General features: G+C 47.5%; 2 protein-coding genes across 2 annotated transcripts in view; one reads left to right on the top strand and one right to left on the bottom strand.

Moving 5' to 3' along the window:
• The window catches only part of CACNA2D4 (calcium voltage-gated channel auxiliary subunit alpha2delta 4), a 132,419-nt gene extending 121,147 nt beyond the window's left edge, over positions 1 to 11,272 (top strand). The window contains exons 30-38 of the mRNA XM_027594228.1: positions 3,840 to 3,910; positions 4,296 to 4,371; positions 4,865 to 4,917; positions 5,209 to 5,264; positions 5,591 to 5,611; positions 8,155 to 8,272; positions 9,935 to 10,047; positions 10,339 to 10,421; positions 11,168 to 11,272. Of these exons, the coding sequence (XP_027450029.1) occupies positions 3,840 to 3,910; positions 4,296 to 4,371; positions 4,865 to 4,917; positions 5,209 to 5,264; positions 5,591 to 5,611; positions 8,155 to 8,272; positions 9,935 to 10,047; positions 10,339 to 10,421; positions 11,168 to 11,272 (696 nt within the window). The remainder of the gene's footprint in view (positions 1 to 3,839; positions 3,911 to 4,295; positions 4,372 to 4,864; positions 4,918 to 5,208; positions 5,265 to 5,590; positions 5,612 to 8,154; positions 8,273 to 9,934; positions 10,048 to 10,338; positions 10,422 to 11,167) is intronic.
• A 4,673-nt stretch (positions 11,273 to 15,945) lies between these two features.
• Positions 15,946 to 27,977, bottom strand: part of ADIPOR2 (adiponectin receptor 2) — a 99,676-nt gene continuing 87,644 nt past the window's right edge. The window contains 7 exon segments of the mRNA XM_035729124.1: positions 15,946 to 18,814; positions 20,610 to 20,803; positions 22,964 to 23,119; positions 23,122 to 23,150; positions 23,425 to 23,603; positions 23,605 to 23,612; positions 26,357 to 26,528. Of these exon segments, the coding sequence (XP_035585017.1) occupies positions 18,686 to 18,814; positions 20,610 to 20,803; positions 22,964 to 23,119; positions 23,122 to 23,150; positions 23,425 to 23,603; positions 23,605 to 23,612; positions 26,357 to 26,528 (867 nt within the window). The 3' untranslated portion in view covers positions 15,946 to 18,685.

Raw genomic sequence — 27,977 nt, 5'->3', positions numbered from 1 at the left:
GGATCTTTGTAATGTTTACAGTGGATCTGTCACCCCGGATTTGGGGACCCCAAGTGCTATCACTTGCCTGTGGGTAGCACCTACACAGGAGAGCTTCAGAATGGACCTCACAGGGGCAGCAAAGCTAGAAAATCAGATGCCCCATCATGGTGTCTTTCCCTGAGGAGTTGAATCTCTCAGAGGGCACAGCACCCTCTCCCTCCCTGCCCCCAGCCCAAAATGCTGACCTTGTCTTCAAACCAGGGCGACCCTTTCTGCCCTCACAGGGCCTCTGATGTGTGTGTCTTGAGCCTCAGCTCCTGTTTTCCTCAGCTCCCCCTTCTCCCATGCCCCTCCAGCCCCCCACCTCCTCATGGCCTGCCTCAGCACATCTGCTGGCTCCCCCAGGCCCTGGTAGCAGAGCCTTCCTGGGGACAGGGCAGCTCAGGCTGGGTGCCTCCCAAGAAAAATGCAGCTGGCCACCTGCCCAGAGCCGGCCCATCATGGCAGAAGCCCCCTGGGCGGCTCTGTCTGGAGCACGGTCCTAAATGCCCAGCCCCCCCTCTGTGGGGCCAAAGGCACTTGTCAAGAGACTGAGCAGCTCAGGGGAGCTGGCGGGGGGGGGGGGGCGGGGGGGCGATACATGAGAAAGGGACAAAAGGAAATTGGTCCTCCCAAGGAGCCACTCTGGTAACTCATTTAATCTTCACACCCCTTAAGTTTTTAGAGAAGAAACTGAGGCTGTCCCTGGGTAAGAGGCTGTGAGACATCTGCTCCATCCAAGAGTCAAGGGCCCTCCCACCCACCCTCCGGTCCCCTTTTCCCCTGGGGACCGTAGCTTCACACGGGCATGCAGATTAGCCTATGCCCAGGGCTGCTGCCCAGCCAGCAGGAGTACTCATCAGTTCTGCATTCTCTGCCGCCACCTGCCCCATCTGCTCCCCGCACACACTCCTGCCTCATTACAGACAGAAAACACAGGCAGCCCCAGGCCCTTTTGGTGCAGCCCCAGAGCTCAGGCAGATCCAAAGGACCATTGCTTATTGGTGGATTGGAGCCCTGCCCCGCTGTGAGCAAACCTAAAAGGCAGGTAGCACTTTGGGGCGCAGGAACCTGGAGCTTCCAGAGCCCTTGTATAGCGCTGTGGCTGGAAAGAGGCTACAGACCCCCCCAGTCAGTCTGGGCACCCTAAACTGACAAGGGTACTCCAGTTTGAGTGTTTGGACTTTGGCTTTGCAGAGTCAGGAACTAAGTCAGCCTACCTATTTGAGGCACTGATTCATTCTGATGAAGTTCAAATGAAACCACCAGCTAGGAATAGTGTTCTGCTGTCAGGAACAGAGCCCCCACAATAGAGTTTTAACCAAATTAAAAGTTTATTCTCTCACATAAAAGAGTAGATGAAGGTAGACCAGGCCTGCTACGGCCTGGTTGCCAGGCGTCCCCATCCTCAAGTTCACAACATGGCTATAGGAGTTCCTGTCTTCTTGTCCATTTTCCAGACAAGAAGGGGAGGACAACAGCCATGAATGAGGTGCTCCTCCTACAGAGTCTTCTCCCTTTAAACAGATTCCCGGATGTCCCACCGGGCAAGTTTGCTCACATTTCATTGGCCAGCCGTAGCCACAGGGGAGTCTGGGAAATGTAGTCTTTTAGACAAACACACGGCTTCCATAATTCAAGTCAGGACTGCCTTACCTGAAGAAGGGGAGGATGGATCTGCTCTGTCAGGGTGACATATCCTAGAAAGTCACGTTGTCTATGTACAGAGGAGGGTACATTTTTTTCCAGTGTACAGGAGCTTGTCTTCTCAGAATCGAGTGTCTGAAACACAGGGTTGTTGGTAAATAAGCCTAGAGTTTGGAAAGAGAAGGGGACAGCCTTGTGGAAATTTGGGCGAGCCTCATCAGGAGCCTCATTTCCACCCCACTGCACTTTCCCAGGGAGAATACTCAGATCACTCATTCATTCCCCTGTCCATTCACTCACACATTCCTTCAGCAAAGATGCACTGAATGGTAACCACGAACAAGACACCGTGTGGTGTGTGGGAAGCAGGGAGGTAGATGTCTGCCCTGTAGGATCTCGCTGTCTGGTAAGGCAGGAACGCACACATACCTGGTCACTGGAACAGCAAAAAGCAGCTGATGGAGAGTGATCACTTGAGCTGAATGAACTTCACGTGGCTTCAGGGCTGCACTTGGGAGAACAGCAGGGCTGGATCCCTCACACCTTTCCACTTGCTATTCTTTCCCTTAAATGCCCTCGACTCCTCCGTGCTATCCTCTGCTCTGTCCATTGCCCTGCTCCAAGAAGCCTCTCGGGCCTCAGAACAGAGGGGCCTTCTGGCCAAAGAGCGCACAAAGCTCAGAGAAGCCTGCACATCCTATTCAGCTCTCTCTGGGCTACCCCCTCCTGACTTTGTCTTTAGCCTCTCAGTTTCCGAGTGCAGAGGAGAGCAGCCTTAATTAAGTCCAGCTGGAAAGGTGAAAAAAGAAAGACTTCTTGAAGGAGGACAACAAGGAAAGCTCCTTGGAGTGAGGACTGGGGAAGGGTTGTCAAAGGAGAGAGAAGAGCCAAGGCCCAGAGCAGCTCTTTATCACATGGCCACCACATACGGAGCACTCGCTGGGTTCCAGATGCTTGGCACACGCTATCCCCTACCCAAGCCATGGCCACGCAGTGGGCAGTGCTAGAGCCAGGATCTGAATCAAAATCCGATACCAAAGTCCAGGCTCTTTCCACTCTGCCATGCTGAGAAACCAGCAGAAGCGAGAGGCCAGGGCAGGCAGGGAGGTCAGCGTAGGGCTGAGGCTGGAGGGCTGCCTGAAGCCAGAGCATAGCAGCAGGCTTGAGGGTCAACCGACTTGGGGAACTTTGTGGGCTTGGAGGATAGGCCTGGCCTGGCACAGAGTGGTGGGTGCTCACCAGTGCTGGTTGGTTGGGTCATGAAGGAGGGACGAGGGGGAAGGAGGATCCTCTTTTGTTCTTTAGGGAACAAAAAAGAGAGAGAGAGAAACCAAATCCCAACTGTGTTGGCAGCAGGGCTGGGGACTGGGAGAGAGCCCCGTTAGGAGGGTGGAGTGGGTGGCTGGGAGGACAAAGGTCTCGGTTAAGTCACTGTCCAGGAGTCCGAAGGTGAATGACAAACGCGCAGGGCACATTGATTAACTGGGGGTGGGGGGGCGGGGGGAAGGGAAATCAAAGGCAGCTCCAGAACTCTCAAAATGTATTTGGCTGGGTGATAAGGATGCCAGTGTGACAGAGCAGAGGGCTGCTTTTGAACCTTCTTTGACCATGACTCACAGAAAGAGATACATGTTACATCTGATCCAGGACATAGACACACACCATACAAATCAAATTTCACAAAACCCTGTTTAACCTGACTACACACAATTCACACCAAACTGTTCAAAGGAATTCTGTGCCTTCTAAAAAAAAAAAAGAAAGAAAAGATCCAATTGTAACCCCTAGATTGATTTCATGGCCAACTAAGTGAAAAGCACTATGATAGAGAATACGGCAGGGGAGCCTGTTAAAGGGGGAGGGAGCCAGTGAATGGGTACAGTTCTGATTCTGTTGAAAGGTATCTATAGGGGAGACCCAACCCACCCCTGAAGTCAGGAGCTCAGCCGTGAGCCCTGGCCGTTCCATCTCTCTCCCTCCCCCTCTCTCCCCCTCTTTCCCCCCTCCTCCCCCTTTCCCTCCCCCCTCTCTTTCTTCCTCCCCCTCCTCCTCTGTGCCCCCCTTTCCCCCTCCCCCTCTCTCCCTCCTGTCTCTCCCACACTCCCTCCCCATCCCTCCCTCCCTATCCATCTCTCTCTCTCTCTGTCTCTCTCTCTCTCTCTCCCTCACAGATGGGAAGATTCCTGGGGGAGGTGGATGGCGCTCTCATGACCCAGCTGCTCAGCATGAGGGTGTTCAGCCAGTAAGTGGGACATGCTTCTGCCCGGACTGAATACACACAGAAAAGGCAAGAGCTGATGCTAACTGGTCCCGACAGATATCAGGATCCTGACCTCAAAAACCCATGGTGAAAGCCCCAAAGAGCTCCCAAAGCAACATTTCTGAAGCCGGAGACTAGACATGAGGTGGAGAGGGGTATAAGGTCATATGAGCCCTTAGAGGGAAAACCGAATTTGCTGTTCGATGTCTTTAAAGCAGTCAAAGTGCAGAGATGAAATTGTCTGATTGGCCCATCCTCACTCCCGCACCCTCAGGAACCCCGTGAATGGGAACCCTGCCACAAACCCCCCTGGGTGGGAAAGGATGGGGGAAGGTCTGACTCCCCAGATCCTGTTTCTGATTTTCAGAGTGACCATGTATGACTACCAGGCCATGTGCAGACCCCTGAGTCACCACCCCAGTGCCGCCCGGCCCCTGATCAGCGTGAGTGTCACCCCAGACTTTTCTTCCCACCCGCTAGCCCCAGGACCCCACTTTGGACTCAGACCAGAAAGTCCTGTCGCACCTCCTCCCCGCCTCCTCCGCACCCCTGCTCCCTGCCCTCAGCCTGCCCCCACCCCAGGCCTGAGCTAATGGGGCTCTGGCAGAGAGAGCAGACCATAGTCCCTGCGTTGCTTTGTTCCTACCCTCACTTGCTCGGGCTTTCACACACATCGTAAAGGATCCCAGAAACATCCCCAAGTGGCTCCTCAGGAAGAGAACTCGACTAGTCTTCTTGATGGGCATACAGTGCCCCGCCCCCGTACAGTAGGACTTTATCAGATAACTCGGTCGTAAAGGCCCCCTCTGCTGGGAAGGGATGGGTGGTGGCGGCAGCCCCTCCCCCCACCCCCAGGTGTGGTCTTCAACGGCGGTGCCCAGGGGAGCATCCCTGCCCCGGGCTTGGGCTTAACTGTGTGTCCCCCCTCCTTCCCAGCCCATCTCTGCCCTCCTGACTGCTACCCGGTTGCTGGTGAATGAACTCTTGCTGTGAGTGGGGTCTGTGTCTGGGATGGGGGTGGGGCTGGGGGGGACCTGATGCAGGTGTGCCGCATGAGGGAGCCCTTTGAGCACGAGCTGCAAGAGGTCCCCGGAACCCCGGGTGTCTGGCGCCTGCCCCCCTACACACTCTGCTCACCCAGGAGCCCCAAGCAGGGGAGAGGGTGGCCTGGAGGAGCAGGGCCGGACCAGGGGCCATCAGGGAGCGCCGGTGCTCCAGCCGCCTTGGCCCAGGTGGGGAGGGCATGCCGGTCTTCGGAGATTCAGCTCTGCGTCTGACAGGCTGCTGCTGGAGTGGAGCGCCTGGGGCTCCCGGCGTGCAGACCAAGGGGCTGAGGGTGAGTACACAGGACTGCAAAAGGGAGTGTTTCCTAGCAGAGCCATTTCAGTAGGAACCTGTCACCTCTGGGCGGATGACAGGCGGGATGGGGACTCCTGAGAGCCCATGGCTCCCATCTCCCCCTGCTGGGCCCTCTCTTATGGCCTCCCCCCTCACTCCTGGCTCCCCTCACCTCTCTGTGTCACATCACGCCACCATCTCGGGACACCACTGTTCCATGTGTCATCATTCATCACTCCATGCGACATCGCCACCCCGTGCCATCCTGCCCTTCGTTTGACATCATGCCCACCCTGTGCTGGGCCTCACTCATGTCCTGGATAGCCAAAGCTGTCTTCCATCACTGTGAGTAGCCTTCACTGAGGATTCAGGGGGTGTGGGGAGGGACTGCAAAAGGGGCCTGTCCTCGGCTCTCCATCCTAGGCGGGCATCCAAGGGAGGCTGAGCTCTCTTCATCCGGGGACACCCCTAACTCAGAGGGCCTCTCCCAACTGAAAGCCCCATTCCTTAAGGGGTGAGGATGTTGCCCAGATCTCATCCCACACAAGTACAGTCCTCCCCCAGGGCAAACAAAACCCTCTAGCCATCTCCTTGGGTGAGATCACTTATGATTCCCAAGGGGAAAGACAGTGATGTGGCCCAGTGGCGGTGACCACAAGCAGGTAAGCAGCTGCCAGGTCTCCTCATGGAGCAGGAAACAAGGGTGCCTCCAGCTCACATGTCCTCCAAGCCCTCAGCAGCGCTCAGGGCTTGGGGGAGTGGGCAGGTGAAGGCCTTGGTCTGGTGACTGGGGCACTCTGGGGATAATTTATCTCCTGTGACCTTATGTCTGAGGACAGTACCTTACACAGGCCTGACCACAAACCAAAGAAATGTCCTCACTCTCAGCCAGCCCTGACTCCAGACTGCACCCCGGGAGAGTGAGGCCACTTGATCTTTAAATGCAAAAGGAAGTCAGTGACTTCCACTCTCTGGGTAGCTGGGAGCTCCCTACCACACAGACTGTCTCCCTTTAACTGGTTCCTTTCAACCCCTCCGTGTCAATAGAGCCTTTGCCATGGGGTTCTGGAACATCTCCACTGCTTGGGCTATACTCCCCACCCCACTTTTGTTAAGAGTTTGGCTTCCTGATGGTGTCTGTGACAGGAACCAGGAACCACGTGTCACAGCCCATTTAGAAATAGGCCCCGCCTCCCTTTTGCATGGGAACACAGGCTGGGGGGACATGGCTCCCCTCCTTGTCGTGTTCTCTCTCTGCTAGCAGCTGCATTTTGCAAACACTGAACATGATCTCCCTCAATCTGCTTGTTCAGAATCTCTCACCTTCAGGGCAGCTGCCCCAGGAGCTCCTCCCTCCTACCTGGGAGGCCTGGTCCAGCCACCCATCCCTGTCCTCAGTGCACAGCGCTGGACTTGGAGTCCAAGGACATGGACTGAGGGAGGCCCCGAGGCCCTTTCCCAGCTGTGTGGAAGCCTACTCCACCCTATCATTGTTGGCATTGTTACTATTGCTGTCACGGAGATAACCTACCCACACAAAGTGTGACAGGCCCAGGTGACAGGCCCAGCCCTGAGCCAGCCCCCACTGGGGACGAGGCCAGTGTAATGGGGCCCGGGAAGGAGCGAAGCCAGCCCCCAGGCTTCTGCAGTCTTTAGCCAGAGTGCCCACTCCCAGATTCCGAGGGGCCTAGACAGCCAAGTGCCCAGCAGCAGCCCTGGAAGGTCTGGTGGTACCTGACCAAGTGTGCAGAGCCCCCGACTGAACACCAGTTCTTCCTCTCAGTCAGCACTTCTCTGCCCGCAGACTGGCCTCCCCTCTTGCCTTCAAGGTCTAGTGGGAAGTTTCTGGGTCTGGGAGCTCTCCTACTAAGCCCTATGTGACCCTGAGATGGGGGTCTATGAAATGGGAGTGATTCTACCCACCCTCCCTATTCTGCAGATAGGCCCCGAGAGCACAGGAAATGCATGAGAAGTGCCTGGAAGAAACAGAAGTGCTGTGTTAACAAAACAGTGCTGCTATTTTGAACAAAAATAATGTCGTTCAGCCCGTGAACCAGCCCTGGTTTGCTTTTTGCTCACCTCAGGCGCAAATGTGCGTCCTCCAGGACAGGGCTGCGAGAGCCTCAGCTTTTCCTTTTGCCGAGTCCTGTTCACTCCATCCTTTGACCCTGAGTGGACTCGGGGCACCACTGAGGAGCCGGAAAGGCTGGGAGCTGTGTCTCCCAGACCCTGGCAGTCAAGCACTCAGCCCTTCCTGCTCTGCTCATCACTGGCCGCGGGGGCTTAGGGAGCAGCTAGGGCTTGTCCGGGAGCTGCATGTGCAGAGCACTGTAGCTAGACCTCAGGAATGTCACCTGTATACAATGAAGGGGGGAGGTGTCATAGGATTAAGGGACCAAAGTCTCCCCAAACCGCCCCTTGGCACTCCTCCTGCCTCTGCTCTCCTCTCACACCCTGGATATCAGTGCTGACTGGAGCTTTCAAGAGGTCCACGTCCACCCCTCTCCCAACCAGCCAGCTTACATTGAGGATCAGCCTTCCAAAGAGAGGAGGTGGCTTTCCCAAGGTCACGGGGCTAGTGTGCTAATCACGCACAACCGAGAGCCAAGGCCCCGGGCCCTGTCTGCTGCCCTTTCCACCGTGCTACCGTCCACTTCTTCACTCCATTCCTTTTCCTTCCCTGTCTTCCTTCCACCCCACCTCTCCCCAACAAGCCCCGAGAGCTCGTCAACAAGGGAGCCCTCCACATGCACGCGGACAAAGGGCTGTTCTGTTGCATGGTGCCAGCACCTGCCTCGGCAGTGCTGCCGCCGAGACACCCACAGGCATGGCTTCCTCAGGCCCTCCTCATTTGCTCTTTTCCCCTCTGTGACTCTGTCTGCCTGCAGCCCACAAGCACAAGAAACAGGACGTGCTGCAGCCCTGCGACACGGAGTACCCTGTGTTTGTGCACCAGACAGCCGTCCGGGAGACCAACGGGATCATTGAGTGCGGAGCCTGCCAGAAGTAAGGCCCCAGGGCAGCTCTGCCTGTCCCCGGCTGGCCTCCCAGGGTCTTTGCTTCTCCTTTTCCTCAGTGAAGGAAGCCCAGGCTGAGGCAGAGGGTAGGCCGGCTGCGGGCGCTGGACAGTTTGGTATGCTATCTTAAGGGAACTGGGGAAAGGTGGTCCCGAGGTCAGATCTAGACCCACCCACCCCACCTCAGGCTCCAAAGCCATCCCGCCCAGAAGAAAGGCTCGCACAGCCTCTCTCGGTGACCCTTTCGGTGTGGGTCTCACACACACCTGCTTAGCCCACAGCAGTTCAGTGTCAAGGCCATGCAAGCTCAGCAGCATGTGCAAGCCCTGGGAAGGCATGGGTAGGCGAGGGTAGCTTTGAGGAAAGAAACCAGTCGGCTCTCCCCCCGAAACCTGTCTGTGCAGAGAAATGGGCAAGCCTGAGGACCTTCTCAGAAGTGCGGGGGGCTGGAGGAGGCTTCTAGCGCTGTCAGATCACACTTGGCCTCTCCACTCCCAGGCCTGGAGCCCACGTGCGGGCCCCGCCTAGACTCAGGCCTTCTCCTGTGTGCAGGCTGCTCGAGCTGAGCTACATCCGAGCTAGATCCGACTGGTTCTGCCAGGCCCTGGCCCGGGAGGGCAGGGACACCTGACAGAAACTTCTCTCCTGCTGACTCCCACCCCGACCTCGGGGACCTACCAACTTGTGAAACTCTGTCCTGGGGCCTCCTCTAGGGTGTCCACTCAGCCAGCTTTGCCATTCACCAGGGGCTTCTCAGGATGTCCCTGAGGCTCCCCAGACCTCAAGGGAATTATTTTCTAGTGTAAGGCCTCAGACTGGGGCATGGGACTGTCATACTAGTACGTGATGTCGGGTGGATGTTAACCTCACCAGAGTGGTTTTCTGGGAACTACTGTGACTCGTTTATCTCAAAGCCTTGTCGTGAGGATAAAGTAAATGGTCTGGTGTGAGGCACAGACTTGAGAGTAGACAGATTCAGAAACTGGTTCTGCTGCTTCCTAGCCCTGTAACCTTGGGCAAGTTACCTCACCTCTTCTAGCCTCTGTGTTCTCCTCTGCGAAACACGAACAATACAACCTCCTTCGGAGTGGCGAAGGTTAAGTGTGTGTGTGAGAGAGAAATCTTCCACCCCATAGGAAATGCTCAGGAAGTGGCAGCCGCTCTTATGTAACGTACTGGGCGGAACAGGCTTTCCCTAACCCTTTCCTCGCTCCCTCTGCCCGGCCTCCAGGGCCGTGTGCGGGCGCGCTGTGCCACCTTGTGGCCAAGCCCGAGCACTGCATCTTCCCGCACGGTGGGCCCCCGTCACAGTCCCCCAAAGCCAGGACAGCCACACATCCCTATCTGCTTGGGACAGTCTTGATTTATGTAAGTCCTTTCCCTCTCAAGAATTATCCCAGTTTGGACGTCCTCACCTCCAATCGGCTAGGAAGCAGTACAACTGCAAAGGTTTGTGGGTAAAATAAGCCCAGAGGACTGAGTTCATTGCCTAGGACTGTCCCTGCAGCTGCTCCTAATCTGACCGGCCTCATGGTTCTGTTCCTTCCCCTGCCACCCCAACTCCACACTATAAGTCTCCAGAAATTCCCTAGAAGCTCCAAGTCGGCCTGCCATAGAGAAGTTCCGCGACCCGCTTGTCTCTTTGCCACAGGATATTTGTGATGCAACAGATTCCCAGTAGTAACCTTCTCCTCCTGGTGACAGACCCCACTTGTGACTGTAGCATCTTCCCACTAGTCCTGCAGGAGGCTACAGAAGTCAAATATATCCTTCCAACCTCCAGGATATGTGGGCTGAGGGAGGGATGGTGGTGTAGATGTCCTTGAGGGGCTCAGATGCCGAGAGGCGAGGCCAGCCTCCCCCACCACCAGCATCCCACCCTTGCCCCCAGGGCATTGTGATTTATTCCCCAACCCTTCCCTCCCCCACCCCTGGGTGCCATCTTCTGCAAGACAGCTGGTCCCACCAAGGGTAGGTTCTTCCCAAACTTAGTCTCTAGAATCTCCAGAATCCACTCCTGTCATGAGGTGTTCGCCTTAACAGTGAATTCTGCACATAATGCCTCTGTCAAGTGTGACAGGATGCGCTCCCAGAAGCTTCGCCGGAGACCAGGTTCCTGCCATGCCTTCCATTCAGAGGTGAGGGCTGGAGGTGGGGGAAGGGAGGGCTTGGTCTTCATTCTCAAACCCCGAGCTCCGGGGCGGTGCCGGTGCACTTGCTGGTCTGAGCGGACACTTAGGAACACACTTGTGCTTGTGCACCTCCGTGGAATACATTCATGCGTGTGCATTGACATTTAGGCCCCCGGGGCAGTTACATACCGAGTCAACCAGGAGCTGAGGGCCAAATTTCCTAGGGTTTGGACCCTCAGTGATTTAAGACACAGCTTCCCCATATTGCCTTCATTACTACTGTACTTAGCTCCGAATGATCTGAGCAAATAGGAGGAAATCGTTGTATGCAAAATTCTAATGGTGACCGACATAAATTGAGTACCCACTATGTAGGGTGCTTTTAGCTTAAGGCCTCAAGCTGGGTGCCTTATACATGGTATTGTCTTTGCTGGTTATGACTGTCACAAATAATCCACATCAAAGGAGCTTCTAGAGTTGATGGCTTCCCCAAAGTCATTCTAAGAGGATGGCTCCACGGCCACTGTAAGACTAGGGACAAGCAGAGGCTTGAGCCTGGTTCTGGACTGAGTGCACAGCCTCTATTTTCCCCTACAAAATAGGCAGTCTAAAAAAGATGGCAGTGGCAGTGTCTCTTCCATTTTCTGGATTTCCCTCTTTCCAGGTTTTTGGCTATTAGTCCCAGAGACCCTCCTCCCTATTCCTTGCCTCATCTTGAATGCTACCCTTTCATCTCTGTTCTGGGTTCACAGGAAAATGCCCAGGAGTGTGGTGGCACCTCGGACACCTCAGCCCTGCTCCCCATGCTCCTGCTGCCTCTGTGCGCCTGGGTGCTACCACCCCAGCTGCTGGGGTGACACCCACCCACTCTCACCTTTGTTTTGACAAGATAATCCTTCCAGAGACATTCTAAAGTCAGCACCTGCCGTGGGATCCACCTCACTACACCTGGGTTGTTCATCTTAATCTTGGGCTAATGGTCCCTGCCTCCTGAGATTGCCAGATGGAACCTGAAACCACTTCTCAAAGACCTTGTGGGGTGCCTAGTACCATCCTTCTTACCTCCTCTTCAGGAGTCCTGCGTGAGCTCATCTTGGACCAAAACAAAAGAATTTAATTGCATCTATTCTCCAGAAGTCCAGACCCAGCCAAGGGTCAGCTGTTTCTAATGAACCTGGTTGGTCTTCAGTAGAATCCAAGAACTTAAAGCTACTGAGAAAGAGGGGCAGAATGAGGCCAACAGCAGAAATGAGATGAAGAACATGCCCCCACCTGAAATAGAACTTTCTCAAAATGAGATGCATGGTGGGGGGTAGGTCAATTTCCTAGCTGCCCCTCAAAAAAATGTGTGTGTGTGCGCTCACGGGCGTGTGTGTGTGTGTATGGGGACTGGTTGGGAGGGGGCAATGAAGTAACTAGTAGTGGGAAAAACCCAGAACAGGAACAGGTATTAAATCCTTTCATATTACTGTGGCTTGTCTACAAACTATTGCTATTAAAAATTTAAAAAAAAATGTCTTTACCAAATGCTAATGCACAGAAACTTTTGCATCTAAGAAAAAGCCAAGAGGGTAAAATATGCAGTTGCTGCCCTGAAAGGTGAGAGAAGAACACGGGAGGTGGAGGCATAGTCGCAGCCAAGCAGAAGTTGCAGGAAAAAGCACAGTCCTTCACAGTGGCATGGTGAGGGATCTCCTGAAGGCTAGCTCCAGCCTCCCCAGGAGGTCCACATCCCATAGTGGTCTTTTTCTAGCCACTTATCTTTATAAAAGAGACTACCCTGATCTCCATGTCCTGGGATGGAGCCCCATGTCAGGTTCCCAGCTCAGCGGGGAGCCTGCTTCTCCCTCTCCCTCTGCCTCTGCCTTTCCCCCTGCTTGTGCTCTGTCTCTCTCAAATGAATAAATAAAATAAAATCTTTAAAAAATAAAAAGACTACCTGACTCTATCCCTGGCGTTGGCATTTCGAGGAACATTCCACCACCCACAGCAGAGTCCACCAGGAGGGGAGCTCTATCTGGGAACTTACTCTCCACATGCACACCTCCCCCAGGGTCTCAAGGCCCTGAAGCTTCCTCCTCCCTCCCCCGCAGACCTGGCTCCTGAGAGATAGCAGCTCCCACTGTGAGAGCAACACTAAAAGGCAGAACCATGTAGACATTCTGAGGTGGCCTCAGGACTTTAAATTCAACTAACCTCCAATGAGGAGGTCCAGCCAAGCCCCAACATAAGCATGGACAGCGTCCAGGGCCTCGGGAGACCCTTCTTCCCAGCCCTCCACAATTCAGAGTACAAGCTTCCCACCAACAAATGGTCCCATTTCCCTGTAGAGTGGGCCAAGTTTGAATAATGCATTCATTGCAGTATTTGTAAAATGCCTTACATTACTGATTATATGACGTCACTTTCACCATTTAGTCTCACAACAAGTCTGTGAGGTAGGCATTAACAGCCCCATTTATAGCTGAAGAAGTGGAGCCTCAGAGAAGAGAGTGACTCAAGCTCACTTGCTCAGCCAGTTTACATGGCAAAATAATGCTAGGAATGGCTAGCATGGTAACAGGTATTAACTCATTTAATCTCGCAACAATCCTCTGAAGTAGGTACTGTTATTAGTCCCATATTATAGACCAGGAAACTGAAGCATAGACTTGAAAATTGGCTGCAAATTATTGAAAGAGCTCTGTGAAGTTTGAATGTGATACTCATGCGGTGTGCCCGGCATATAGTTAAGCACAAATTACACGTTACCTACTATTAGTCTATTACCTCGTTTGGGGGGAAGGGGAGAGTGGACCAAGAAATGACAATGTGGATGCCAAGAACAACAGGCAAAGATCACAGGTGTCCATCTGGCACAGGTGGGTGAGAATGCAGCAGGGAACCCTTTCTCCAGCCCCCTCAGATGCCACAGCTCGGAGCTTCCCCACCATCCTGTCAAGAAGACCTTACCGTGACAGGCATGGCAGCATGAACACCTCCACCAACAACAGCACCCAGGGCCCACGGCCACCCCTCTGCCTTGGTTTGGCATCAATAAATGTTCTGGGCTCCAATAGCATCTGACCTCTACCAACTCCCAGACACAGTGCTAGTCTTTCTGTCTAGGACAGCAACCCTGTCTTTTGAAAGGCCTGTCTTCCCTGCCCACCCACGGAGAGCATTTTCAGGCAAATTTATCAACTATCTTGGCTATGTCATTTAAAATCCAAGATTAGGAAGTGCAGGGCAGCTCCTGGCCTTGTTTTGTCTACTTCATCCCCATGTCTCTGGATGGCCAGGAGGAGACTGTAAAATTGGGAAATCACTTTTAGAACCAATAGAAGGAGTAAACTAACCTTTCTGATAAACTAACCTTGCTCCTCACCTGGGTGAACGGGAAGATTCTTGTGAGCTTCGGAGATCCGAACGAGTAGTCTTCTTAACAGAACCATTAACGGACAGCAGGTGGCAGCCTCACTCAAGCTAAAGAGCCATCACTGATCTCGGATGAACAAAGTTAAAATCAAAGCCATTTAATAAATGACAAGATTGTTAGAATCTTTAAATCTCTTCTCTTAAATGACCAAGAACTCAAAACTGCTGTCAGATCCTCCTTCTTCAGTACCAGGGATAAATTAACCACTAGATCCACCTAGTAATTTTGTACATTTTAATTAATAGAAGTGCTTTCAGGTAAAAACAGTTCACCACTTCACAATGCTATATCAAGTTCTGATTCAGGAGGGCAAGGGAATGGAAGCATCTTAAAGTGAGAGAAGTAAATATGGGGGAGGGGGTCACAACAGGAAGAAATTGAAGAATTTGGCAGAAATGCCCGCCAATCACTATGGAAAGTTTGAGAAATGTTGATCTCAGTGAAAGAAGCGAAGAATGTAAGCCCATTTCAAAAGGTGAGAAAAGGGACACTAGGGAAATAAATGTCCTCTTGCCCATGTCACTGGCAAATGGCAGAACCTGACCCTGAGCCTACCTCTTGTTCTAGGTCAGACAGCCAAGGCAGGGATGGGAGGTGGGCTATGAGAGGTTTTCATGTTCGTGTGGCTAGATTCCCTGCTTCCTCAGTTTCCCCGATCCCTGCTCCAGGCCATCACAAGTTACAAGAATCAGACGGACCTCCTTGTTTCCAAGTCACATCACTGAAGGCAGAAAAACTTCGTACATAAGTACACAATAAGTAGAGGTCAGTAGTTCATAACCAGTGAGTGAAGGAAAACAGAACACGCTGTAACTGAAGCAAAATATTCTAGAGACAAGGATATTTTTTTTAGGATAAATTGTAAAGCAACATTGCCCAAGGGCTTCTTTAGGAAACCCAGAGCCCTAGCATCCCACAAAGTCAAAATTCAAACTTGTCCTTTATTTCCTTCACGATACGCATGGCAATTATCATGCAATATCATCACCTGAGAAAGGAAGCATAGTTTTTAGCAAAAAAAAAAAAAAAACTAGGAAAAAACCAAATGGTTCTTTATAAGCCCTCAAAAAAGCAGAATGAGATCCATGAGAATGATCCAGATAATATATGGGGAAACCCTAAAGTTGTAGCTATGCTTAAAAATGAGAACTTGGGGTGCCTGGGTGCTGCAGTTGGTTAAGTGTCCAACTCTTGGTTTCAGCTGAAGCCATGATCTCAGGGTCATGAGACTGAGCCCCGCATCTGACTCCAAAAGCTCAGCACAGCATCTGCTTGAGGTTCTCTCTCTCCTTCTGCCCCTCCTGCTCATGCTCTCTAAAATAAGTAAATCTTAAAAAAAAAAAAAAAAAGAATTCAAATACTGGAAATTCCCCTGCAAAGACAATTTACCCAAGGAAAAGGGGTTGGAATTCCTCTCCTTTCTTAAATTACACAAAGGGTTAACAAACCCCCAAACCTTTAGGTCAACACATGAGATTTAATTCGAACGGTCTTCTTATTGTAAAGAGTGCTGGCACAAGTCACACTTAGCCTTTCTGAGTATTACTCAACCCAGGAAATGAGTAGTACTGATCAGTGCACAGGGAGGTGGTTACGACTATCTGAGATACCAAGAGTCCTTCAACAGAAACCTTCACATAAAGTATCCATTATTGGGTGCCTGGGTGGCTCAGTTGGTTAAGCGACTGCCTTCGGCTCAGGTCATGATCCTGGAGTCCCGGGATCAAGTCCCGCATCGGGCTCCCTGCTCAGCAGTGAATCTGCTTCCCCCTCGGACCCTCCCCCCTCTCATGCTCTATCTCATTCTCTCTCTCAAATAAATAAAATCTTTAAAAAAATTTTTTTTAAAGTATCCAGTATCTTAGGTATTATTCTGATAAACTTTAATCATAAATTAAGAACCACCCCTTGGAGTTAGCGCTCCCCTCCATTCTAAACCTGGTCCCAGTTGTAATGAAAGCTTAAGAAAGGTCAGGAAAAGTGAGTTGGGCATAAATAACTTTGATTTGTGCATTCAGAATGGGAAGTCTCTGACGATTTCTTAAGCTTCACTGTCTAAATTAAGGCTTCAAGGGAGGTAAGCCGAGGCAGTAAGACAGTACACAACAAATGTTCATATTCCATTTGGTTCTTTTTATTAGAAGTTGAGAATACAGCAAGTAAGGGAAATCCCATGGTGAATGGAACCATCACACAGAGGCCTTTCTGGAACCCCAACCTTCTATGATCCCCAAAATGTGCTTTGTGGCTTCAGCAATTTATAAAGGAGAAGGGGGGAAAATACTGAAAAAGGCCACTATTTAATGGTGAAAGAATGAAGCTCGAGAGGTCCTAACCAGCCTAGGGCCAACAAAGAAAATTAAAAATCTGCACAGAGCAAGCAAGCCTCTGATGCTGAGAGTAAGGCATTCAGGCGCCAACCTGGTGAGAGTTCTCAGCGAGCACTGTGAAGACCAAGTGCACAGTGAGGCTGTTGGTAGTGAGCTGCACATAGACACACACATATAAATGGGGGCACGCACACACACACTCGCACACACACCCTAAAGAGGGAGATTTTTACTGGATTACACATCACTGATGTTAATTTCATTTTTCCTAACAGTTTGTGCTATGTTGAACCAGATTCAGCTCCTCCTTTGGGGTGTGGGGTGACTGGGCCCAGAAACTACTACTTCTGTCGTTGTTGTTACAGGGCTGCATCTTATACCCTGTATCCCAAAGTGCATGACCAAAGAGCAAGTCTGGCTTCTGATATGTGCTGTTGCTTCCATGAGATTAAGTGTCCTTCCTTCCAGATGGCCACTGCCCTGCTGGACTATTCCCTCAAAGGGAGTAATACTGTTCTTTATTCTGTCAGGCATTGCACCAGTTCACCCACTCAAGTCTTTTGCTGGGTCCCCTGGCACCCAAGGCAGTGACCTTACCCAGAACCAAAATACTTTCAAGTTCTTCCCCAGTTCTACAATGGAGTCCTTCTTCTTGGTACCCAGCTTTCGCTGGAGATTGGAAGGGGAGAGAAAGGAGATTAATAACCAAGAAAATGCTCTGCTGGATAGGAGACCCTTCCCATACACCAAACACCTATTGGAGGGTGCCAGCCCCTGCGCTTAGGGCTTCAATGTTTAGTTCTAAAACCCACAATCCCCAAGATGTAACTCAATCACCTGAAGTCTTGGGTGACAGCAAGTAACCTAAGACTCAAGTGCTATTTTGGTGGTTTGTCTGTGAGCCAAGATTAGAATTCTATGAACCAGATCCTTCCCCTACTACTTTCCCTGACACCATAACAGGGTACCTCTGGGGCATGAGCAACCTTTTTTCTACTTCTAGCAGCTCTTTAAAGATACAGCTGTACCAGACTCCCTGGCAATAACATACCATTTTCTTTCACAACTTCCCACCACACTATCCCCAAAAATTGGGGTTCAGGGAATACTGATGACTCCAAGGTGGGTACCAGACCTTGCTTTACAATAGAGTTCTACTGGCTTTCTTGTTCAAGGACAGCTGATATGTGTGTCACGACTAGGCTCACTAAGACAGTGGTGCCAGAGGTGAAATTCACCTTTTCTGATCCAAAGGAAGCATTCTCCCAACCTATGTAAATGAGCTCAGGAGGCACCTGGGCAAGTCAGAGTCTCTTTTGTGGCTGGCTCCGTGCCAGGAGCTATGATGCCAGGGAAAAGTCCATTTGTATTCCCAAGAGGCGGGAAGGGTGGTTAGGGGCAGTGCCTGTTAACAGAAGGAAATTTCTGGGGCGTTCCAGAGCTCCACAGCAAAGATATGGAAAACTGTCACATCCCTGCAGATAAAAATCACCACAAAATTGAATAGGATGCCAGGACGTAATCAGATCAGCCTCTGGGCTAACACTTCCAGAGCTCCCCCCACTGTCTCCACTACCCCTTTGCTGGCATAATTGACTTTCCCAAGTAAATGGCTCTACTCTTTAGAAGGGGTCACTCTCAGCACAGAAAACCAGCCTCTCGAGTGATACCTTAACTAGAGCCTTTATCTAACATCCTGTCAGCCATTCACATGCTGCTTCCACTGAGAAAACACATACAGCTTCCCTCTACCTTGGGACTCCCAAAGGCTCTCAGACATGAGAGTGGTCATGTGATCACTGGGCTGGAGCTGTACTTTCTGCCCCACAGGGTCCAAGTTATGCCAGCCTTTAGAAGGCACCTTGGTGCACCAAGGCATTATACATTCTGGGGCCATCACCTGATCCTCCTACAGTCACTTTGTGCAAAATTGAAACAGTGTGTGGTACTTGCATGTTTCATTCTATACAAAATTCCCCTCCCTCCCATACCCCTGTTTTAAACATTTATATAAATTCTTATTTTAAACAGTAAGTTAGAAATCTTATTTACATTAATTTCTTTGTTCTCCCAAAAGAGCATCTAAAATCACATTCCCACCCTTTAATAGGATATAAATGTTCACCTAAATTGGTTTGTATTATTGATTTGAGAGAGAAAGGGAGAAGAACGAACCACCAGCTAAACTGTGTTCCCATCTTCTACAAAGAAATGTGACACGGATCAGAAGCCAGTTTGCCAAGGTCGTGCAGAGCCCTCAATCAGTAGATCCCAATTATAAGTCAAGGTTTGGGCCATTTCTCCTTTTCTCCAAATTGATGCACTCCATCCTTTGAGGTATGATTTATTTTTGCTTTTCTCTTTTCAGTCGTGTACCAGGTGGAGCCCCAGGGGCATCACAAAGCCCACGAGGCTGTCCAAATTTTGGGGCTCCTCTGGCACTGGCATCAATGGCCAGTAAGGGAGGCCTGCAGACGCTGCAGGGCCTGTTCAGGGTCACAGTCCCCAGCTTCTGGAAGGTGTCACAGTGCATCCTCTTCACTGCAGCCTCCGCCAATCATGAAACGGAACTCCTGGAGGTTTGAGACGCCATGGAAGTGAACAAAAGCGCCAGCAACCACAAAGATGTGAAACAGCTGATGAGAGTGAAACTGGAGGGAAGGGGGGAGGAGAGAGAAACCCATTTCATTATTAAAGTCTGCTAAAGAGTCTTCAGGTTTGTTTGTGCTGAGGAGGGCAGGGAATGGAGGTGACAGAGCTCAAATTCGAGGTGTCCACAGACCTTGGAACATCCATTAGGGCATATCACATTCTGCTGAACTCAAGGCCAGCTGTCTCCAAAGAAATCAAGGTGCTACCGCTAAATTCTAACTATGAAGATGTGTACACATATCACAGGAGAATCTGGTAAACTTGGGCAAGTGGCATACACACACTCTTGCCAACAGACTACAAAGGCCCAAAAATCCCTCCGTGCCCAGCAATGGGCTACAGTTAGACATGGGGAGGTTTTCCTCTTTGCTGAAGGAGGTTTTTATCATGGCCTCAATAAGGCACCAGGACTATGGCCGATTTAAATGTTGCTCTCTCTCAGAAAAACCGAAGGGATTTCTAGGATTAGGTAGAAGATTAAAACATACGTCCCTCAGCTCTAAGACTCTGGAATCACACGAACAACACACCTTATCAAAAGACTAGCAAAGCCAGGCCTTTTCCTTCCTTCTCAAATCAGAAACTGGTCTACAAGCACATGACATTTTTTTCTGATTTAATCTGTTCTGTTGAATGCTAGTTCATTTCTTAAAAGGGATCTATCAATTGCTCAGTGAACAGAACATCATTTCAAAAATTATACTATTCTCTCATTATCATCTCAAAAAGTACAGTTGCAAAACAGTATTCATCAAGAGAAAGAGAATGATTTTAGAGGTGTAAACTAGAAGGAGCCACAAGTCACATCCCAGGAAATGCTTCCTAGGAAACCAAAGGGGATTCATTCTCCCAAAAAAGTGGGGGGGGGGGAATAACCCCATAATCAATGTCAAAATGATGATGAGGCAATCTCCAAAAGATAAATTAACTAATTTGAATCTGAAAAGATTGCCTAAATTAGCATTACCTTCATTTTATGAAGGACTAAAACTCTGAAGACTAGATGATCAACTTAGTTTAGAATAATCAGCAACAGGTCAAGGAACAGAATTCCAAAGGTCAGACTTCGTATCAAACAACTTTTCAATTCTGTACCTATTGAAAATGTTTCAGGCCATCTTCAATTACAAAATTTTCCATCTATTGGTCCCTTACATTTCTTTCCCCTTCTCTTTCCCTCTCTCTTAACCACAATCTAGTTAGCTCTCCCCTCCTCTCTTGCTACCAAAAACACATGTATACACACTCAATCTCTCATTACAAATCATCGGATTTTAGTATCAAAAAGGACTTTGGTAAACAATCTAGTCCACCACCCTCATTTTCTAAAAGGAGGAAACCAAAACAAGCTAGAATGTCTTGCCAGTTCAGGGTAGTAGAGGAGCACAGACTCGGGTATTAGACTAGCCTGATTCAAATCCCACTCCTACCACCCAGGAGCAACTTGTCCTCACACTGGACATGTTACCTAATCTCCCTAAGCCTCATTTCCTAATCTGTAAAATGAAAACATTAGTAATAGTTGTCATATCTTAGAGGGCCAATGTATTAAATGGGGTAATGTGTGTAAAGTGCTCACTCAGAACCATGCCAACCACCAAGTAAGTGCTCAGTAAATGTTAGTCATCACTGTACTTAACCAGAGAAACACAACTAATGAGGAAGAGTTACAACTAAAATACAGGTCTCGCAATTTTGAGTCTAAAATTTTTCAATTATTTCACTTTCCGGTCTGCCAGTAACATACTAACAGATATGTATATATACATACTAACTGCCCCTGGTCATACTTACCCAGATATCACACTTGCCAGGAAAAAAGCGTTCAGGGATGCGGGCAGCATAGAGGGCGGCGCCTGTGATATAAAGGCTGGCCATCAGCATCAGCCAGCCAATCTGCCCTATGGTGGCGGCCTTCAGGAATCCCTCCGAGATGACATAGTGCAAGGTAGGAATGATTCCACTCAGGCCAAGGCCCAAAAATACTCCTGGCAATCACAAGAATAAAATAAAGTAAAAATACAGAAGAGAAGTAAGGAAGAAGTCAGTATTACAACACAGCACTAGTAATTCTATAAACTGAGTATTTCAAGTATGAGGCTTCTTGTTTGAAAGGAAAAAGAAGGTTCTTCAAACTCTGGGATACTGCCACAACAGACAGCACAGCTCTGTTCTAAAAGAGATCCATTTACAAATGCAAGGAGCCTCCTGCTGAGAGAGGCTCAGCTTAACAAGTCAGCAGTCCTCAAAAGGCTTAGAAATGTGTTAAGTGTTTCAGGAATAGACAGCTCAAGGAGTTTGTTTAAAACAAACTTTCCTAAATGCTGCCACTTCATAGACACAGACTGCAATACAGAGCAATTTCACTTATTTTATCTCCCCCCTTTGAAGCAACAGGGATCCCTGGGGTTGGAGTGAAGTGGAAAGGCAGGGGGTGGCAACTGGAGGGGGGGGGGCTAGGGGGGAGGTCACGACTGCTCCTGGAAGCTCCCAGTCCCAAAAGTACCAATCTGGGTACAGAAATCTATCAGAATCACTCCACCACAGACCTAGTGCCTTCAAAAATCATCTACAGCAGTGTTTTTCAAACTTCTGAATATGACCTAGGTGAATCTGGATTAGCATTTTTTTTTTTAGTGAACTACAATGAAATAAAATCAAACTGTCGCAAATGGAGTGTTAAGTAGTAGTTTGCAGAAGCTGAGTCATGTGTGTGTGAATTTATGAGTATATACACAAATCCATGTCAGTCGAAAACCACAGAACACTTCGCACCCAGGAGCCAATAACTGCTTCCACATTTTGACACAAAGAGTTAGAAATGACCTTTAAGTCTCAAGATACAAGACAAGGAGCCTATTACTTGCTTTGGACATTACCAAGTTGCTGGTATGCAACAATACATGCACACACACACACCTGATAAATAATGGGCACCTACCTACAAGAGAAGAGGAAAATGACAATGCTCATCTCACAAAGAAGGGAATCGAGCAGGCCAAAATAAAAAAACCTTTTCCTACTTCTACCCCTCACTAAAGAAAAACCGTCACGATCCTGTTTCACATGCTAAACAGAGGCTCTGGCAGTCTTGCCTACCATTCTGGAAGTCAAAAGCTCAGGAGCCCCGGTTCTTCTGATGTGTATCACAGCAGAATGAATGTTCAGCCATACTCTCTATCTCCCACGCTGAAGAAGGCTTAGCCCCACAGTTAAGTACCGCTGGAAGTCACCCCTGACCACTGCTTCTCTGCTCAGATAATCACTTAAAAAGGGACATGGGGAGACTGTTGCAAACAGTGGTCATTAACAAGAAGTTAAATTCTAACTTCTAACCTTCTAGGAAACTGCAGATGAACCATGGCTTGGATTTTAATACGAAATGGTTTTGGGGTTTTTTTTTGTTTTGTTTTGTTTCAAAGGTTTTTAAAGGTTTACTACTACTTGTTCATTCTCAGTAGGTTCCAGGTTTGATACCGAGGAAAGAACACTGAAGGACATGGCCCTGGCCACAAGGAGTCCCAGTCCAGTGGGAAACAAAAACATGTCTCCATGAACTCCCCACTCATAGAAGAAGGCTCAACCAGAGGTTTTTTGCTTTCCAAACAATCTCCATCGAGACAGGCCTCATTCTAAATATAAAAAGCCTCTTTTTCCCTATATTAGAAGAGATGTATGGTGTTTACTTTAGCAGAATACAATCATATGAGTTTTATTTACCTAAGCAGTACACATTTTTGAATAAAAATACAAAACAAAAAAAAATGACGCCAAAAGAACCAATCACTAAAAAAAGTATACTCCAAGCTGAGAATGAGAAAGAGTAATCATTGTTCTTTTGTGGGTTTTTGGATTTTTTTTTTTTTTACAAAGGTTACAGAGCCACAGCCTTTTGGACAGTACATGGTCATAAACTCAAGTGAATTACAAAATATATACATTGACTCATAAAGCTCCCCATGCCCCTCAACTCTTTGTGCTTTAAGACAACTAATAAACACTACACTACATTAAAAGCCCTGAAGAACAGCAGCTATGACTTATTTATCTTTGCATCACAAGTACATAGCACAGGACTTGGCAAGTAGACCTTTAATAATGACTGGTAAATAAATGAATGTCCAATGTAAAACCCCCACATCTCTTACCTGCTCTTACTCCTCGATACTGAGGGGTAGCAAACATGTCCCACTGGGAAACTATAATGGCCGCAATGCCCAGCACACAGATGACAATTAAGTAGATAAAGCAAGGTTGTGGATTACAGTAGAAAGAATAATAAAGCCATGGAACAAAACTTCCATAATCAGAAGAGCAATACCAGAGTAATCCAGTCTAAAATAGGAAAAAAAAAAAATTCATGTGATGTTAAAAGTACGACCCATTACAGGTTCCAATTACTCCCCTATGACATGAGCTAGCACTAACAGACAAGAGGCAAACAGGGATGCTTGCTTTAATTAAAAAAAAAACAAACAAACAAAAAAAAAAAAAAACTTTTTTTAAGTTCCCATCAGATAGTATCAAGAATTCTGCCAATTCTGCTGGATATTCTTCCCTAACCACTGACTCTAATATTTGATTACAATGTAGACTTTCCGATACTTACTTAGAGAAGAGCCGGGAGACCCCTTCTGAGTGGCAGTAGACCGTGTGGAAGAGCCATGAAAAAGAAAGGCAGAGAATGGCCCCCAAGAAGAATAATCCAAAGACCACCTTCTCTTGAAGAGGGGCCACAAAGGAGATGTTTGGGCGAAACATATAAAAGATCCCCAGGCACAGGAAAAAATACACAACCTACAAAAAGAGTAAGTACAGAAAGAGAAAAGACGATCGATCCCTTGTCAAGAAACAGTGTTGTGTGTTGATGAGGTTCTCAGTCCTTCACAATCACAATGATATCTGAATCAAAAGTTCCATGAGAAAGATTTTCCAAATAACTAAAGCTTATCCAAAATTTTGGTCTACTTCAAACACTGCTGGTACCTTATACTCCTCAGCTTCAAAAACCGAGTGTATAGGAAATAGTATTTTATTTACCTAAGAGCATAATCCAAAAAGAAACCAGACAATGCTGCTACTCCTTAGAAGGCTAAATTAGTCCATTTCTACCTGTAAATCTAGTATAGAATTTCATTTAGAAAGTTTTTGGCACATATGTTGGAGCCCAGCTTTCAAGATCCATTTTGGTGTTCGCTTTTGCAATGAATTCTAATACCTCCAAACCCTGTCAAGAAATACAGCTTTTGGGGCACCTGGGTGGCTCAGTTGGTTAAGCGTCTGCCTTCAGCTCAGGTCATGATCTCAGGGTCCTGGGATTGAGTCCCGCATCAGGCTCCCTGCAGGGAGTCTGCTTCAGGGAGTCTGCTTCTCCCTCTCCTCCCCGCTCGGGCTCTCTCTCTCTCTCTAGCTATTTCTCTCTCTCTCTCTCAAATAAATAAATTAAAATCTTAAAAAAAAGAAAAAGAAATACAGCCTTCCTCCACCAACAGCCATCAAGGAACATTATGCTTCTCTGGTGCTCACCACTTGGCCCAACAGATTCAAGAGTTAAGGACAATAAAAATGCCTATTCATGCTATTTCATAATCAGTTTTTAAACTGCTCTTCTTCACAGTAAAATACATATTCTTGCTGCTAAGAAAAGGTCACTTAACACAGGAAGGCACAGAAATTAAGAAGTTAAACATGTGCTAAGTAACTGTTCTATTTAAAAAACTTTTACCCTTGAGTAGAAGTCAGCAATGAACTGGTTTGCTGCTCTATTCCATTCTCACTACACTAGCAGGTAGAAAGGAATTCGTGGACACAACAGAAATCAAATGTGTGATACAAAATGCAAGTCAAATGGGGGTAAAACCAGAAAAGATTTCATATATTCACGGGGTTGTGCAAACCATCACTATTATTTAATTTAAGAATATTTTCATCACCCCAAAAAGCAGCCCCCACTTACTACATTCGTCTCCCCCTCCCCACTATCCCACAGCCCTAGACAACCACTAATCTACTTTGTCTCCACGGATTTTCACATTCTGGACATTTCGTGTATATGGATTACATAATATGTGGCCTTTTGTGTCTGGCTTGTTCCACTTAGCATAATGTTTCAAGGCTCACCCATGTTGCATCACTATCAGTACTTCATCTCTTTTTATGGCCAAATAATATTTCCTTTGTATGGATATGCCACATTTTATTTACCCATTCACCAGCTGAAAGATGTTTGGGTTGTTTCTACTTTTTAACTATTATAAATAATGTTGCTAAAAACATTTGTATACATGTTTTTGTGTGAACATGTTTTCAATTCTCGAGTACATACCTAAGGAGCAGAACTACTGATAACTCTGTTTAACTTTCTGAGGAACTGTCAAAACTGTTTTCCATAAAGGCTGTGCCATTTTACATTCCTACCAGCAAAGTATGAGAGTTGCAATTTTTCTACATCCTTGCCAAAACTTATTTTCCATTTTCTTGATTATAGCCATTCTAGCAAGCGTAAAAGTGGTATCTCATTACATTTTTCAAAGTATTTGAATTGCAATCTCCAAAATGACTAATGATGTTGAGCATCCTTTTCCCCCTTTTTAAAAATTGAAATAGAGTTGACACTTGAGCATTTTTTCATGTGTTTATTGGTCATCTGTAGACCTTTTGGAGAAATGTCTATTCAGACGCTTTACTCATTATTTTAAACTGGATCGTCCTTTTATTGTTTAGTTGTAGAAGAGTTCTTTACTAGAGCCTCATCAGATAGATGATTTGCAAACATTTTCTCCCATTCTGTAGGTTATCTTTCTACTTTCTTGATAATGTCCTTTCACATGCGAAAGTTTTTAATTTTGAGAAAGTTCAATTTATCTATTTTTTCTTTGGTTGTTTATACCAAACTTAGGTGTCAATTATCACGTAATCTAAGGTCACAAAGATTTACATCTATATTTTTACCTAATGATTTTATGGTTTTAGTTCTTATGTTTAGGTCTTTGATCCATTTTGAGTTAATTTTTGTAAGAGGTAGGGATCCAACTTGATTCTTTTACATGTACTCAGTTTTCCCCCATACTATTTGCTGATAAGACTATTCTTCCCCCACTGTATTCTTCCTTTAATATGCAATCATGATGGAAAAAAATATTAGCCATCACATTCTACTTCAAGCAAAACTAAAATTTAGTTGTGAATATTCTAAGTAATGATTTTGAAAAATCAGTATTTCTATTAAATAAGCACCTTCCTCACAGTGTTCATTAAGACATTATACCACATTTTGTACAGCACCTTTCCCTTGGCCTGGTTCAAGAACACAGTCTGAAAATCTAATATATAAAATTATAACTTAGCTACAAATAAAATCAAAGTGCAAACTAGGATAACCACAGAATAAACCAGTAAGAAACTGCATCATTAGAAATCCAAAAAACAAAATGGCAAATCCCAAATACATTTTTTTGTTTTATCCTTATCCTCAAATACACAGGGGGAAAAAAAAAGAATAAAGTGAATCACTAATCCCCTGCACCACTGATATTACATACCTAAAAGATGTGTCCAGATGTTACCTGTCTCTGTGTGTATTCTGAAAATGCTCTTAAAACAGGCCCGGAAAGAAGGCATTGGGGGCCGATGTCCATGTAAAAGGAAATCGTTATCCTTGAGCCAGTCTGGTAGTACATCATGAGGGATTACTCGCCACCGACCTTCCCATACCTGGAAGAAGAATATCAAATATCTTTGTGGTTCTGTCAATGTAGCAAACACTGAGTGCCCTAAAAGGAATGTTTTAAGCTTCGTTTCAGTCTGGCTAAAGGTTGGGTCCATCTGTACAGACTTGCCTTCATCATCCACAACAGACTTTACCTCTGAAAAGTCCCTGTGATATTAAATATGACTGTTTTTATACTTCACATTTCTGTTCGTGTAAAAAGAACTACAGCTGACCCTTGAAAGTGGTTTGAAATGTGCGGGTCGACTTATATGCAGATTTTTTCCAGTACAGTTCTGTAAATGAATTTTCTCTTCCTTATGATGTTACTAACACTTTTTTCTCTAGCTTATTTTAAGAATATAGTTTTTAATACATATAACGTACAAAATATGTTGCCTTTTCATACTATTGGTAAGGCTCCCAATCAACAGTAGGCTATTAATAGTTAAGTTTTGGAGGAGTCAAAAGTTATGCATGGATTTTCAACTGCGAAGGAGTCAGTACCTTTAAGCCCTGTATCATTCAAGGGCCAAACCTGTATATGAATCACTTGTGTGCCTTCTGCTAAATTCTCTCCCCTTTCCCTTCTCTTCCTACCACAACAAACATGAAGTAAAAAAAAAAAAAGTGCATGAGTCAAAATCTTTGATCTCTACCATTAACTAGTTGAAGGAGCTTTAATCAGAAAATCACCAAGCCTCAGTTTCCTCATTTATAAAACAGGGTGACAGTACTTTACTTTGTAAGGATCAAATGAAATAAACCAGAGCACTTCGTAAATGTTTTAGCAAGCCCCAGTATCCACCCCACAGGTGGTATGTAACCCTGACCATTCCCAGAGGCTATTAACCTACCTAAGAGTTAGTGACTAATCCACCCTCCTCATGCTGGAGAGATGGCAAAGAAACTTAAACGTTAAGGGCTCTTCAAAAGTCCCATCACCACCACCCCCCCTTCTCCCTTTTCTTCACTGTCCCTCCCCCACAGACTCTAACAGAAAGGGATCAGGAATTTGGTACCCGTCCTTAAAAACCTGTCAACCTCTGCACTGTTTCTTTTAATGTCTCTCAGCCCGGAGAGCTCACATCATAAGGATCACTTAATCCCAAACTAACTTGCTTCTCCTAATCAGAAAGATACAAGAAAAATGCCATGTATTTCGCCTACCTATAGACTTCAGGTTGAGACAATGACCGCTCTCCTACCCCTCAGGGTTCTTGTGACAAATAACGTGGCTAGGCTATTTCTACTACACAATGCAAAATGACTGCCAGCTACTGTGCCCATTTATTTTGCTTCACATCTTCCTGTTCTCTGCTCTCCTTAATCCTTCTTATTGAAATACACTTGTAAAAGAACTGATCCTCTGTGTAACTCCAAAGGAAGTGAGAACTAACAATTTAAGAGAAGTGGCCCTCTTAACGCTACTAAAATTCACTCTCTCTAGCCTC

The sequence above is a fragment of the Zalophus californianus genome, chromosome 9 (genome assembly GCF_009762305.2).
Source record: "Zalophus californianus isolate mZalCal1 chromosome 9, mZalCal1.pri.v2, whole genome shotgun sequence".
Taxonomy (NCBI): domain Eukaryota; kingdom Metazoa; phylum Chordata; class Mammalia; order Carnivora; family Otariidae; genus Zalophus; species Zalophus californianus.
The sequence above is the reverse complement of the archived record's forward strand: the minus strand, read 5'-3'. Positions and strand labels throughout refer to the sequence as shown.